The sequence below is a fragment of the Cuculus canorus genome, chromosome 6 (genome assembly GCF_017976375.1).
Source record: "Cuculus canorus isolate bCucCan1 chromosome 6, bCucCan1.pri, whole genome shotgun sequence".
NCBI classification, from domain to species: Eukaryota; Metazoa; Chordata; class Aves; order Cuculiformes; family Cuculidae; genus Cuculus; species Cuculus canorus.
In genome coordinates, this window is record NC_071406.1 from 35,172,235 (window position 1) to 35,186,635 (window position 14,401).

Consider the following 14,401-nt stretch of genomic DNA (forward strand, 5'->3'; position numbering starts at 1 on the left):
ATAAGGGCTGTTTAAAACTTAATGGCAAATTGAAACAGAATAAATAGTTTATTACCATAGGGAATCACTTGAGTTAATCTCAGAACCCTGTATGTGACACTTAAGTAATGATGCAGAGTTATTAACAATAACTGGAGAGTAGCACAACAATTTGTAGCCATACACAAATGCTACAGTCCTCAACTCATTCAGAAACATGGAAAAAGCAACAGATTAGCCTATAGTTCCCACTTCATGCTCCATCTGTGAAGCCCTAAGGCAATCCTATCACTCTGATTAAGTAAAAAAAAATACTTACCAGCAACCAATGTATGATACAGGTAGTCTACATGCACATTCTAACAGCAGGCATAGTTCTGCCCTGCTATGTGATACTGCAAGGCTTTCCTTTTACAGTATCTGTACAGCCTGTACTCTTGCTTCTCCGCCTTTTCCTGCTCCATGTGTGACATACAAGAGAGTACCACCATTTCAGTCTCTCTCAACAGTATGCATCTGAAAGAGAATTAAAGAGAAGGGAAAAGCAGATGGGACAGGAATGTACATGTGGACTACACATCATATAAAACATTGATTATTAGTAAGAAAGCTTTCTTTCTTTAAAGAAGTCCACATGTACATTCTTATAGGTGGTGACTCTCAGCAGTTAGCTCTGCCATGAGACTTCTGGCAGAGGATGAGAATCCTGCTGTGCAAACCAATAACCACACTGATGCTGACCAAAGACTGGATTCAGGTTTGGATGTTTCAAGACCATCACAACATGAATGCGAGAGGAATGTCAGAGGCCTGCACAGCCAAAGGCTACTACCAAAGGTGCCCGATGAGTGTTAGAAAGTGCTCTCTTGTTCTGCTTCCACAATTTCATGGCAGATGTGTATGCAACTGAAATCCATTTGGATTGCTATTGTGTGCCAGCAGTTCCAAGATCTCCTTGCTGCAGTGAATTCTTCCTAAAAGGCCTGGGTCAATGAGAATAAAAACAAGAGAGCTCTCCTTGCACTACAGTCTTTAGTCGTAACTTCTGCATGAAGCCTTAGGAAAAATACAAAAAAGCTAGAGTAAAATACCACCACCACCATGGTGGAAATTCTTTGCAGAGTTTCCAGAGAAACCTAGTCTTTGAAGAAAATAGCACATGGGGATGTTCAGTGCAAGGAATCTCTTCCTGCTCTTCTGGGAAGAATAACAGGCATAAAGTAAGCCAACTTCCTAGATAAGGATGAACAAGAACCTAGACACTAAAGTTGGTCAACACAACCTTCCAGAGCACAACATATAAATTGGGAAAAAAATGACTCATCATGAGTGTACACATTGCCAGAGACCTCCAAGAGAAGTTGTTCTGCAGTGGCAGGCTGTTGTGCCATCACGTGATAGCCAAGTGGAACACACAGAACTGGTTACTATGATAAATTCTAAGGATTGAGTGGGAATGAATGTACTATTTTCTCATGTTCACAAACTAAGACATAAGACTGAAAGCTTTACAAAGTTTTTCTGTATCAACTCCTTTCACAAACCAGGCACTGAGATAAAGGAATTGGATTCTTCTGCAGTGAAGATGCATCATGGTAACCTGGGCAAACGTTTGCTGAGACATGGACAGAGGAAACAATAACATCCAGGACACTGACAGACTGGAGACAAAGTAAGCATCCTACTATTTGAGAAATTTGAACCATTCTTTGAATTTCTGGGAAAGGTAGGGAAAACATTTACAATTCAGAACTTGAAACTGTATAGGCATAAGCTCATCCTGCAGAAGTCCAAGATCTAGCACCAAGCCAAAGCTTTCTGCTTGATTATAAGAAAGTAGCCACTGTGTCATTATTTCTATGAACCAGGCTTTGTATGATGAAGAGCAACGGGAATATACATCTTCTGGATTAGATAACGTTGCTCTCCTGTAACAATGTCAAAAGGATCCCTGTAAAACAACGGAAACATTTAATCCAGAAGTAGAAGGGAGGCAAACTTATTTGAATACTCTGAGCGTACATACCCAGATGCAAGTGTAAGGTATAATAAGCTTCCCAAAATGACACAGCAATAGCATTCCAGTTAATGGGAAAGTTGGAGGCACAACACAGGCAGAAGAGGAGAGGTTTGTTCTTCTCCCTGCCATCTTTACTAGCCCTATTTGAAAAAATGAACTAGAGATTGTTATGAGCCAAATACTGCCTCTTTGCAATGTCAATCCCAGACAGAAACCATGCAAAATAGCCCAAGATTGTCAACACGTAAGACAAAACATCATCCCTTCAGTAGCTGCAGAGGAGGTTCCAGGGGAATGCATACTAGGTTTTCTTTAAAGAATTTCCATTTTATCTTTGATGGGAAGATTTTTTCGTAGATGCTTGCGCTTCCCTGGTGGCTCTTGTGACTGCCATTCACAGTAGATAACGAAAGTGAACAGCCGAAGTAACTGAAGAGAATGTGGCATCAAGAGTGGGTTATGGGTTAAAAAGCAGTGACATAACACATGATCCTGGTGCTGAGAGGTCTGCTGAATAAGATGCCCCAAACAGCCAGGCTCAGTATCTCAGAAAAAATAGCAAGGTCTGAAGAAAAGGAGGATGAAAGTGGACACTTTATTCAGCTTTTTAACCGGCTGAATAAAGTATGCCAGGAATCTTCCAAAGGTAGTAAGATCAAAACAATTTGGCTTGACTGAACAATCCTCAGCATGACAACCAGTTCTTGGCTAGAAGACTACTTTCACAGCATGTTTGACCTAGCAAAATTCAGGAATGTTAGCTTCTATGTCCTAAGAAAGACTAGGGCATGTAGTCACTTCCAAGATCTTAAATGTATTCAATGAGGATCAGAAGATGGAACAAAGCCTTCAGGGATGGCATCTGCCTCAAATTAGGCCTTTGGTAAAAGCACAGCAATCTGCGGAAAGGGAAAAAAAACCAAAACTAGACAAAGTGCAAGACTCATCAATCAGCAGAGCAATTCAAGAAGGCAACTAATACGAAAGAAAATGGTGGTATGTTCTCTCCTGTATGCCAAACAGTAAGCGAGAATGGACAGACCACATCCTCCGTGAACGTTACACAGAAAAAAACCCATAAATATTACAAGGTAAGGCACAAGTTTATGTACTGTTAGAACGTACATGCAGACTCTTTTGAAAACAAATGATTAATGTCCTTAAGTCAATAATTCCTTTTCATGTAGCACACATCTATAAATAACTGCTAGCCTTTTTACTTTTTTAAAATTTCTTCCCACTCTGAGAGCTTTTAAGATTATTTTTTTAAGAGACAGTCACAGTGCACAAAGTCATTGGATTATCCTCTAGAAAGCACTCTATCACATATCTTCTGACTTCACATGTACAGAGAAATTTCTGCTAAAACATGCCTTCAGATTTGGAACTTTTGTCGTTTCGTCAAATTGAAGCTAATCTGGCCTAGACGCTAACAACCCAATGCTGGTCAGAGTTTTAAGACAGTTAATTTATTAAGTAACCCAACTTCTGCTTAAGCCACAAGTAGTTTTGCCACTTACTACTATGTTTTGAAACAGCAACAGGTATCAATTACAGGTCATATCACTTGAAGGCACTAAATGCATACACACTAAACTATATTCTCCCCTCACACAATCAGACGAGTCACTCTCAGTTTCTTACTAATGTAGAAAGTCATGGTAGCATTGTCAACTGCCTATCAATGGCATCCTAAACCAGAAGGGTTCATTAGATTTGCCTGACAGTACTCCAAGGCATTTGACAAGGAGAAGGAGTTTTGTTAAAGAACTCTCTCGCTACTCAATTAAGTATTTACAAGGACAGGGCCATGTTTTTCGTTAATGACTTACACAGAAGAAGAAGGTGAAATTACTTACCCACAAACACGCAGGTAAAACTTCCAACATCATAAGGCAGACTTGAACCTGCCACTGAGCAAAGGCACTACCAAAGATTAACCAAGTGGAGTTATAGCTGTAATGGCTCAATATGACAACTAGCTTAAGGTGCAACACAGCTTCAGGTTGCTTTATGCCTTAATGCAGTCAAGCATGCTCTGCCCAGAGAGAAAGCCTACAGCAAAGCCAGGAGGATCTCCATGCGACGAATTGATCCAAAGGAATATTCTAATAGATCATATTGAGGCCATACAACAATGCATAGGCACTATCCTCAATGGCTGTATTCACCTTGCCTTTACAACCTTACTTCTTAGAGTGTTAAGTCAAAGCAGAAGTTATTTTGCTGTAAATTACCTAGCCCACCTAGACTCAAACCCATGAAGCTATAGTATGCTCAAGGATCAAAAGCAGTAAAGAGACATGGTGATATAATGGTAACTGCCAAAGGACACAAGAGGACACAAGAACTTTTCACACACCCACGTAGACCCCATTTGTCTGAGGGTGCCTGGCACACTGAATTCTAACAGGATCTGCAGAATGCACACGTCTCTACAAACATATCTAGAAATGTATTAAAACCCTCCTGCTGGCCACAAAGCTCTTGCTCCCAGGAGTATGTTTTGAACACCTTACCTATCCACCTAGAAGGTCAGAATAGAGATGTTCAGTTTTCTGCAGTCAAAATAAACAGGTCAGACATAATCCCCAGAAGAAGGGCTCCCTTACCTTTATTTTGGTAGAAGTGCAGAGCTTCTGCTCAGTCTTTTATCGGTAGCAGGAGGAAACTCTAGATGTGAATTTAAGTTCAGTAAGAATAACTGAACTGACAGCCTCAATGGTTGCAAAGTGCTTCTGGGAGAAATGAGGAAAATAAACAAAAAAAGTGCCACTTGCTACATGATGGCTGAAGTTTTTATCAGCAGACTGGAAAGGTGTCTGCCTCCCATTACTCATAACAAGGGCTTTGATGTACAGAGAAGAAGTGGTTGCTGAAATAGAACAAGATGGCTCTCATCTTTATCTTGAGTAAAATAGCTCTTGTAGAGGGTGGCTTTGGAACCCCAGCTCAGCAAGGCATGATGTTCATAAGGGGACCAATAGCAAAGCCACAGGTGTCAAAGGCATGACCAGAACAAATCAGGTTCTTTAGTCACTAGATAGTAAACCTGAATGGGTAAGGAGAATTTCAAAAAATCTGTGTCTTATCATCTCTAAGCACACTCAGAGCAGGTAAGGATAGGGCCTGAAGCTAGTGGTACTCCCAAACAGGCTACCAACCTAAATGCTGCAGTTTTCACTTTTGGAGTAGAGAGCACTAAGTGGTCTTTCAGGATATAGATCCCAAGCACTGTCAACAGTCTGGCACCCTAACTTTATTAATCTTCACAGAGTTTTCCTCCCCACATATTGCATGACTCGGCAATCTAGCTTCAAAAGAGAACAATACAGAAAAGATAAAGTCTCTTACTTTCAATCTGCTTTATGGGCTGGGGAACAATACCCACATCAACCTACTTTAGGAAGCACAGTGGCATACAGATGTCATTAAGAAACTGAGGCTAATCCAGGACTGACCAGTTTGCTGGGACATCCACACTTATCGAATCATTTGGGTTGAAAGGGATCTTAAAGATCATCCAGTTCGAATCCCTTGCCATGGGCAGGGACACATCCCACTGGATCAGGCTGCTCAAGGCCCCAGTCACCCTGGCCTTGAACACTTCTGTGGAGGCGGCAGGCACAACTTCTGTGGGCAACCTGTGCCAGTGCCTCACCACCCTTACCGTGAAGAATTTCTTCCTCATGTCTAATCTAAATGTTCCCCCTTCCAATTTAAAGCCATTCCCACTTGTCCTATCACTACATGCCCTTGTAAAAAGCTCCTCTCGAGCTTTCTTGGAAGCTCCTTCAGATACTGCAAGGCCACTACAAGGTCTCCCCAGAGCCTTCTCTTCTCCAGGCTAACCAACCCCAACACTCTCAGCCTGCCCTCATAGCAGAGGTGCTGTAGCCCTTGGATCGTCTTCATAGGCCTTCTCTGGACCGATTCCAACATTTCCATCTCCTTCTTACGTTGAGGACTCCAGACTGGACAAAACAGTCCAGGCGGCATCTCTCATGAGAGCAGACTGGAGGGGGACAATCACCTCCCTCGACCTGCTGGCCACACTTCTTTTGATGCAGCCCAGGATACCATTGGCTTTCTGGGCTGTGAGTGCACATTGCCAGCTCATGTCAAGCTTCTCATTAACCAGCACCCCCAAGCCCTTCTCCACAAGGCTGCTCTCAATCACGTTGTCCCCAGGCCTGTATTGAAACCGTGTATTGCCCTGACCCAGGTGCAGGACCACCCATTTGGCCTTGTTGAACCTCGCAAGGTTCACACAGGACCACTTCTCCAGCTTGTCCAGGTCTCTCTGGATGATATCGCATCCTTCTGGTTTGACAACTACACCACTCAGCTTGGTCTCATCTGCAAACTTGCTAAGGGTGCACTCAATCTCACTGTCTATATCACTGATGAAAATATTAAATGGCACTGATCCCAGTCGAACCCCTGAGAGACACCACTTGTCACGGATTTCCATCTGGACATTGAGCCATTGACCACTACTCTCTGAATGTGATCATCCAACCAATTTCTTATTTTCTTTGGTGGACTGTATCCACCAAACAGTCCACCTATCTCCAATTTGGAGAGAAGGATGTTGTGGGGGACTGTGTTAAAGGCTTTACAGAAGTCCAGACAGATCACATCTGTTGGTTTTCCTATGTCTACTGATGTGGTCACCCTGTCAGAGAAAGCTACTAGATTGGTCAGGCAGGCCTTGCCCCTGGTGAAGCCATGCTGCCTGTCTCAGATCACCTCCCTGTGCTCCATGTGCTTTAGCATAGCTTCTAGGAGGATCTGTTCCACAATCTTCCCAGGCACAGAGGTGAGGCTGACAGGTTGGTAGTTCCCAGGGGCACCTTTTCTACCTTTTTTAGAAATGGGCACAATGTTACCCTTCTTCCAGTCACCAGGGACTTCTCCTGACTGCCATAACTTTTCAAATATTATGGAGAGTGGCCTACCAACCAAATCAGCCCATTCTCTCAGGACTCTGTGATGCATCTCGTCAGGTCCCATAGACTTATATTTTCAGGTTCCTCAGGTGGTCATGAACCTGATCTTCCCCTGCAGTGGGAAGGGCATTACTCCCCTGGTCCCCATCTTGTTGTCCGTTGACCCAGGAGGGGTGAGAAGTGCGGTTGTCAGCGAAGACTGAGGCAAAAAAATTGTTGAGTATCCCAGCCTTCTCCTTGTCAGTTGATACGAGGTCACCATTTTTGCTCATCAGTAGGGGTACACTTTGTTTAACCTTCCTTTTCTGGCTGCCAGACCTGTAGAAGCCCTTCTTGCTATTCTTTGCTTCCCTTGCCAACTTCAGCTCCAGCTGTGTCTTGGCCTTCCTGACCCCATCCCTACAAAACGGGACAGCGCCCCTGTACTCTTTCCCAGGTTCCCTGTCCCTGCTTCCACTGCCTGTGCGGATCCCTCTTGCTCTTCAGTTTGACCTGCAGGTCTTGACTCAGCCATGTTATTCTCTTCCCTTCCCTGCACGATCTCGTACATCTGGGAACTGAGCTCTCTTGCACTTTATGGAAAGCATCCTTAGATATCTGTCAGCTCTGCTCCCTTCTCCCTAAGGACCGTTTCCCAGCGGGTCCTACTGGCTAACTCCTTAAAGAGCTTGAAGCTTGCTTTCCTAAAATTTATGGTCCTGACTATACTCCTCGCCTGTCCCATTTCCCTCAGAACCTTGAACTCCACCAATACATGATCACTGCAGCCCAGGGTGCCCCCAGTCTTGACCTCACTGGTCACATGCATTGGTGACCATCAGGTCTAGTATTGCGTCCCCTGGGGTAGGGGGGAGTTATTACATGGGTTAAGAGTCTGGGAGTTACAGAATGTTGAGGTTGGAAGGGATCTCTGGAGGTCACCTGGTCCAACCCCTTGGCTCAAGCAGGGCTACCTAGAGCCAGCTGCCCCAGAACATATCCTGACAGCTCTCCAAGGATGGAGACACTCTACAATATCCCTGGGCAACCCATTCCAGAGCTCAGTCACTCTCACAGTCAATTAAGGTTTTCCTTCTGTTCAGAGAGAAGCTCATGTGTTTCAGCTTATGTATACTGGCTTATGTTCTGTCACTGGACACCACTGAAAAGAATCTGACTCAGTCTTCTCTATAACCTCCTTTCTGATACTTGCAAACATTGATGAGATCCATCCTCTCCCCTGCACTGCCTCTACTCTTTTTCCAGGCTGAACAGCCACAGCTTTCTCAACTTCTCCTCACTGCTGAAATGCTCTACTGCTTTACTGATCCTTCACTGAATACACTTTGGTAGTCCCATCTCTCTCTTGTGCTAGGAAGCCCAGAAGCAGACACAGTACTCCAGGTCGTGGCCTCACCAGTGCTGAGCAGAGGGGAAGAACTGCGTGCACTGACTGGCTGACAACACTTCTCCTACCACAGCCCACCACACCATTAGCCTTCTCTGCTGCAAGGGCACCTTGCTGGCACATGTTCAACTTGGTGGCCACCATAAACCCAGAGCCATTTCTGCAAAGCTGCTCTCCAGACCGTTGGCACCCAGCATGTCCTCATGCATGGGGTTATTCCTCCAGGGGGAGGGGCCAGGATTTTGCACTTCTCCTTGTTGAACTTCACAAGGTTCTGTCAGAACCTCAGCCTGGCGAGGTCCCCCTGGATGGCAGCACAACTCACTGGTGTTCTCAGATGTTTCTCGCAGCTGTGCATCACCTGCAGACTTGCTGAGAATGCATTCTGCTCCATCATCCAGACCATTAATGAAGATGCTGAACAGAACTGGAGCCACTATGGAACCCTGGCCTACACAGCTAGTTACTGGCCTCCAACTAAACTGTGTGCCACCAGCCAACACCTTCTGCATCTGGTTGTTCAGCCATTTTTCAGTCCACCTTCCTGTCTGCTCATCCAACTTTACATGAGGAAACATTTGTTAACCGAGAGGGTGGTCAAACCCTAGAAAAGGCTTTCCAGAGAAGTGTTCGATGCTCCAAGCCTGTCAGTATTTAAGAGATATTTGGACCATGCCCTACGCAACATGCTTTGACTTGGTCAGCCCTGAATTGGTCAGGCAGTTGGACTTGATGATCATTGCAAGTGCCTTCCAAGTGAAGTATTCTAGTCTATGTGGAATATTACTCCTTGATGAAAGATAGTATTTCTTGCTGGCTTTACATTTTGTTCTGTTCTGCTGTATTTGTTATTGCATAGCTCTATGTCAGTAAGCACTGATGCTAACAGGTGAAAAATATCACAATTCTGCAGACCAGTGAAATGTATCTGCCCCGACCAAAATTCATGGCCATTCCAATTTATTGTTGACTATTCTCTGCTGAAAACATTGACTAATCTAATTGAGACTGTACTTAATCATCACACGTTTAAGTAATGTGTCAAAATCTAAGTTTTACCTTGAAGATATTTATCATGTGACATTCTTAGTTATTTCATTGGCACAGGTAGAGTAGTAAAGATAACTTAGGTAGAGTATGCTTAAAACTACAGAAATGCTTTCCTACCTCCAGGCATAATCTGACCTACATCCTGTACTGTTAACACTGACAACTTCTCTTCTGTATCCACTCTTATCACGCCGAAACTCAGACAATTCATAGATAACACTGCTTTTCCTGGAGGAGGCCCACCCAATTCTGGAGGTCTGAAAAACAGTCAAATCAGAGACAATTAAGAGACTAATGACAACACGATCATCAAAAATATTGTCCAAGTCTCTCAGCATTGTTAAGGTAAAGAGAAACAATTGCTTCTCATTTTAAACAAATGAGAGTACAAGACTGGTAATATATTATAACTAGATGAAAAAAAGAGCTAGAACAAAATATCGCATAGATTCCTCCCACTCTGAAGTGTTACAGAGAGGATTTAGTCCTACTGTGTACAAAGAAGTGTCAAGAATAAACATTCAAAGCTACATTTTCTAAACACCAGGAAAAATTAGGAAGTGTTTGGAGGGCTTGACGCTTCTTACTCTGAGAAGAACCGGTTGAGGATTTTGTGTAACTGTTCAACTTCCAGGATGGAACAGAGTAAAAGATTCCAGATTTTATGGTAAAAATAGTTCTTTATGGGCATTTTTTTTTTAATTAGGAGATGTCAGTTCTCCCACCAGAGAAAGTACTCTCCAAAATCTCGCCCTTTTTTCTTTCAAGTTCTCTTGAAATTGATTTTCCAAAAAGCACATTTTGATCAAAAACACTGTCATAAAATTCCAGCATATTCCATTCATAAATCTATTCATAATGAAAGTATTTCCTTATTTTCAGAGCATCTCTTGCTATCCCAGAAATCCAATGGTATTTTTCAGACTAGTTACTAATAGTTTTAATTTCTTTAGCCCCCTGTTCATAAGCACATAAGCAAGTACTTGAAGATTCAGTATCAATCTTGATTTTCAGGGGGATTTTGTAAAGGTTCTCCAGCAACATCAGCAAGGATGAGACCTCGCTTTCCCCTTCGAAAAAGAATAAAATAAAAAAATCACCTTATGGCTGAGTACTTTTATAAAATATTAAACTACCTATAGCAAGCAAACAAAAAAACATCCATGCATCCTTCAGTGAATGAGAGAGCTGTGAGTCGTACTTCCTCTGTCTAAGTCTCCAGGCATCCTTATGTGGGTAATCATCTTCTCTGACTACTGTTTTAACACCAGACACAATTCAATAGTTAAGAAATGTTTCACAGTTCACTTCTCAGAAAAAAGAATTACCTGCGAATAGCAACAGTTAGTGCCTCTGAAGAACTAGCACAGGGACAGATTACTTCTGGTCTCAAACCTCTGGATTGAAATACATTCAAGAATGCATCACAGGAAGATATTGACCCTAGAAAAAACAATAGCACAATTGGAAACATTTTGCCAAGGGCAGGAAAATTTAAGCTGCTGGATTTCGAAGTTTATGCTTACTCTCAGCTCAGCTATATAAACTTGGTTGCATCTGTGCACAAATCCAATATACTTTCAAATTTCTGAAAGACATTCCAGCCTATTATTAGATGTCAGATTTGGAACAAAAACTCCCAGTGGTGAACAATTAATTAACTGAATGAAATTCACAGCTGCATACTCTTTCTCTGGCAGAACCCCACAAAACTTAATGTCATGGAAAGTCCTTCAGTGATCAGAGCATTTTCTCACTAAGGGTAACTATCTATCAGCTTCCTATATAGCATCTACGTGAGCGTTTCTTTAGAGGTCACAGAACCAAAACATTTAGAAATAAACATCAAATGTTTCTGACACATCTTCACTTCAGTTCAGAACTCTATGTGGCCTTTAGTACTCAGCCCAAAATACAACAAGATACCTCATCATCTATAGCTTTATATTTTACAGTTGTGGAACTGCAGCACATAATGTAGACCAGCAAATTTCACAGATTACACTACATCCTAGGTATAATTTCACATCAATTTATACAAGGGTATGGCACTGATGAAAAGATGAAGTTAAAGAAGTGAATTTACACAGCTAAATATAGCTAACAAGTGCAAAAGCAGTGGCATCACTAGTGTACAAATAGTATATTGCTACAGAACAAACTGCCTGACTTTCTAAGCATCAGATCTGAAACAGCGCTCACAACAAATACAACGTTAGTGAGACAATTCCAGGTTTTTATCTTCCATCATCATGAGTTGATGACATGTCATCACGTAACTCCACGGAATCTGAAATAGTACTGATTTTCTGGTGTACAAGAACAACAAAATTAAGCAACTAAGACATACTTTTGCTTGTTAAAAAAAAAAAACCCTTCCAGGTCCTTTCTGAGTTTGCTGTAAACCACTACATGATTCACAGAAAAAGGCAAGAATCTACTGCATACTCTAGCTAATAGTTGTCATGGTTTGAGTTAAGGCTGTGACTGCTCCCATTTTTATGTCCTTGCACATGACTGAGACAAGCCCTAGAAGCACGTACAGAATCGGACACACTGCAGCTCAAAGATTTTATATCTACATGCTATACGTGAGCAACTACTTTGAAACTGACATTAAGATTTACTTGAAATTTTGACAGCTTCTTTCAAATTACATTGTCAACTATTCTTTATCTGAAGATAATCCTTCAGAAGGTTTTCTAGGAAAGCTTTGCTCCAGTGTCCTTGGCAAAGAAATACTGCTGCTGTCTGTCTTTCTATTGCTGAAGACAAACTATGGCCAGTGCTGCTGAGCTCCTACAGCACAGACCCAGAGTTCTCTGATTTACAGTGCGCTTCAGTTCACTTTGGACTGACACTCAGAAAATACAGCCATACTCACATGGATTAGCTCCATCTGCCACTATCAACATTCGCAGAGAGCTCAGACTGACATCTCTCTGATCCCTCTGAGCCAAAAGTGACCAGTGCATATCACGTGATTTTACTACTGCTACACGGGCTGAAAATAAAGAAATAATTATAGTGCATGTGCAGAACAAAATACAGAAAAAATATAGAACTATGTTATGAAAAAAATCACCAACATAGAAAACAAATACAAATGCCAAATATTTACCTATTTTGACATGTGTATACTCAATGTATCCAGGTGGACTTGATTACAGAATTTAAATGTTTACTACAAATTCAAATACTAAGATGAGAAACACAGCTTCTTTAAAGGTCTATCAGAAGAAGCCATCAACAGCACTCATCAATAAATCTATTCATGCATACAACATTGAAATGGAGCATTCAGTTGCTAAAGCTGTGGCAAAGAGTCAGCTGGATAAAACAGCAGTGCAGACATGTCAGCTAGAGCAGACATTTCATAGAAACAAATTTATTTAATTATTTAAAAAATAATCCAAAAAGAGATGGGTTAAGTAAAAGTATTTTAAGGTTACCTTTGTATGAGCAGACTTTTTGTATCCAGGAAAGTGGATTAACCTTCATTAACGCATAAGGAATACTAATGACATGCATCCTGTTCATAACACTCTATGAGAAAAATATTAAAAAATAAACTTTCAAGTGGCTCAAAAAACACACAGAATGCAACAATACTTAAAAAAAAATCATCACCGGTACAGCACAACTGTTATGTTTAACTGCTAGTGAAATCTACATAAAAAAACAAGCTATGCCTGTGCAGTCACTGAAAAAGTAACACTTTCTTTCAAAAAATATAGATACTGAAATATAAATAGTTTGAGAGTTTGACCTCATTCTAGTACCAATACTCTATCCTAAGAGAAGCAACTTGCTGCAATTTTTTTTTTTCAAATACTCACTGTTAATACTCCATGCCAAAGTCCAGCATCTCTTTTGAAATCCAAGACATTTGTTAGAGTTTCAGCTGAAAGTGAAGGAAAAACGATCAGACTTCAGAAGCATATTAATAAGAATATTTAGGAACTCAAAATATTTGCTAAAGCAACTATAAGACTTCCAACACCACTAAGAAATCAAAGATATATTGCCATGTCTTCTTGTCTATAACAACAGGCTGACTGTCTTCTTTTACTTAAAACAATAATCTTTAAATTATGATTATAGACTAGATTACTCCAAGGTATTTAAGACCCTATTTGCTTCATAAAATCACTTCCATGCGTTTGTTACCTTTGCCAATGAACTACGTATGTGAAACTTCAGTTTTGATGCAGACTTTTTCAGCTGAACTGAAAAAAATTAATTTAAGCTGAACTGAAAAAGTTCACCTATATTTGAAAGATTTAAATTTAGCGAGTATTACCATGGCTGTACTCAATTTTTTTCAGTGTTTTCTCTGAGAAACATGATTTAAAAAATAGATTCAAAGATTTAACTTGAGGGATATCACATTGATCAGGTGAAACTTGCTTATCACTGATGCAGGATGGCTGCATGCAAAAGAAACTGGTTTTGGGGTATATCTGATTCTTTCTAAGTCTTCAGAATGTAGACAGCTATTTGCCAATAAATAAAATACTTCGGTAAATTGACCACATATCCTTTCATTCTCTGGGTGGCTAAGAGTTCCAGTTGCTCTGATTCAGGTGCGTAGTGCCACATATGAGTCACTATAAAAGAAAATTAAAATCTTCCATACTCGCAATTCTTTTCAACCTTCAGGAAAAGTGACCTGCATAGAACTGGGTTTGCTGGAGAAAGCAGCCAGCAGTTTCATAGGATCTGATGACAGACTTGATATGATCCTCACAGAGGATGAAATCTGATGAAGTATGGGCTGGATGAGCAGACAGGAAGGTGGACTGAAAAATGGCTGAACAACCAGATGCAGAAGGTGTTGGCTGGTGGCACACAGTTTAGTTGGAGGCCAGTAACTAGCTGTGTAGGCCAGGGTTCCATAGTGGCTCCAGTTCTGTTCAGCATCTTCATTAATGGTCTGGATGATGGAGCAGAATGCATTCTCAGCAAGTCTGCAGGTGATGCACAGCTGCGAGAAACATCTGAGAACACCAG

The 14,401-nt window shown here is 41.4% G+C and overlaps 1 protein-coding gene across 5 annotated transcripts in view; it reads right to left on the reverse strand.

Moving 5' to 3' along the window:
- The window catches only part of DIP2A (disco interacting protein 2 homolog A), a 124,383-nt gene that overhangs the window by 29,062 nt on the left and 80,920 nt on the right, over positions 1-14,401 (reverse strand). For all 5 annotated transcript variants that reach the window (XR_008450473.1, XM_054070369.1, XM_054070370.1 and 2 more), the window contains 5 exons: positions 13,228-13,292; positions 12,841-12,934; positions 12,273-12,392; positions 10,717-10,831; positions 9,506-9,645 (listed from right to left, as the gene is read on the reverse strand). Coding sequence is in view for 4 of the 5 variants with exons in the window: in XM_054070369.1 (XP_053926344.1) it covers positions 9,506-9,645; positions 10,717-10,831; positions 12,273-12,392; positions 12,841-12,934; positions 13,228-13,292 (534 nt within the window). In the remaining variant the exon portion in view is untranslated. The remainder of the gene's footprint in view (positions 1-9,505; positions 9,646-10,716; positions 10,832-12,272; positions 12,393-12,840; positions 12,935-13,227; positions 13,293-14,401) is intronic.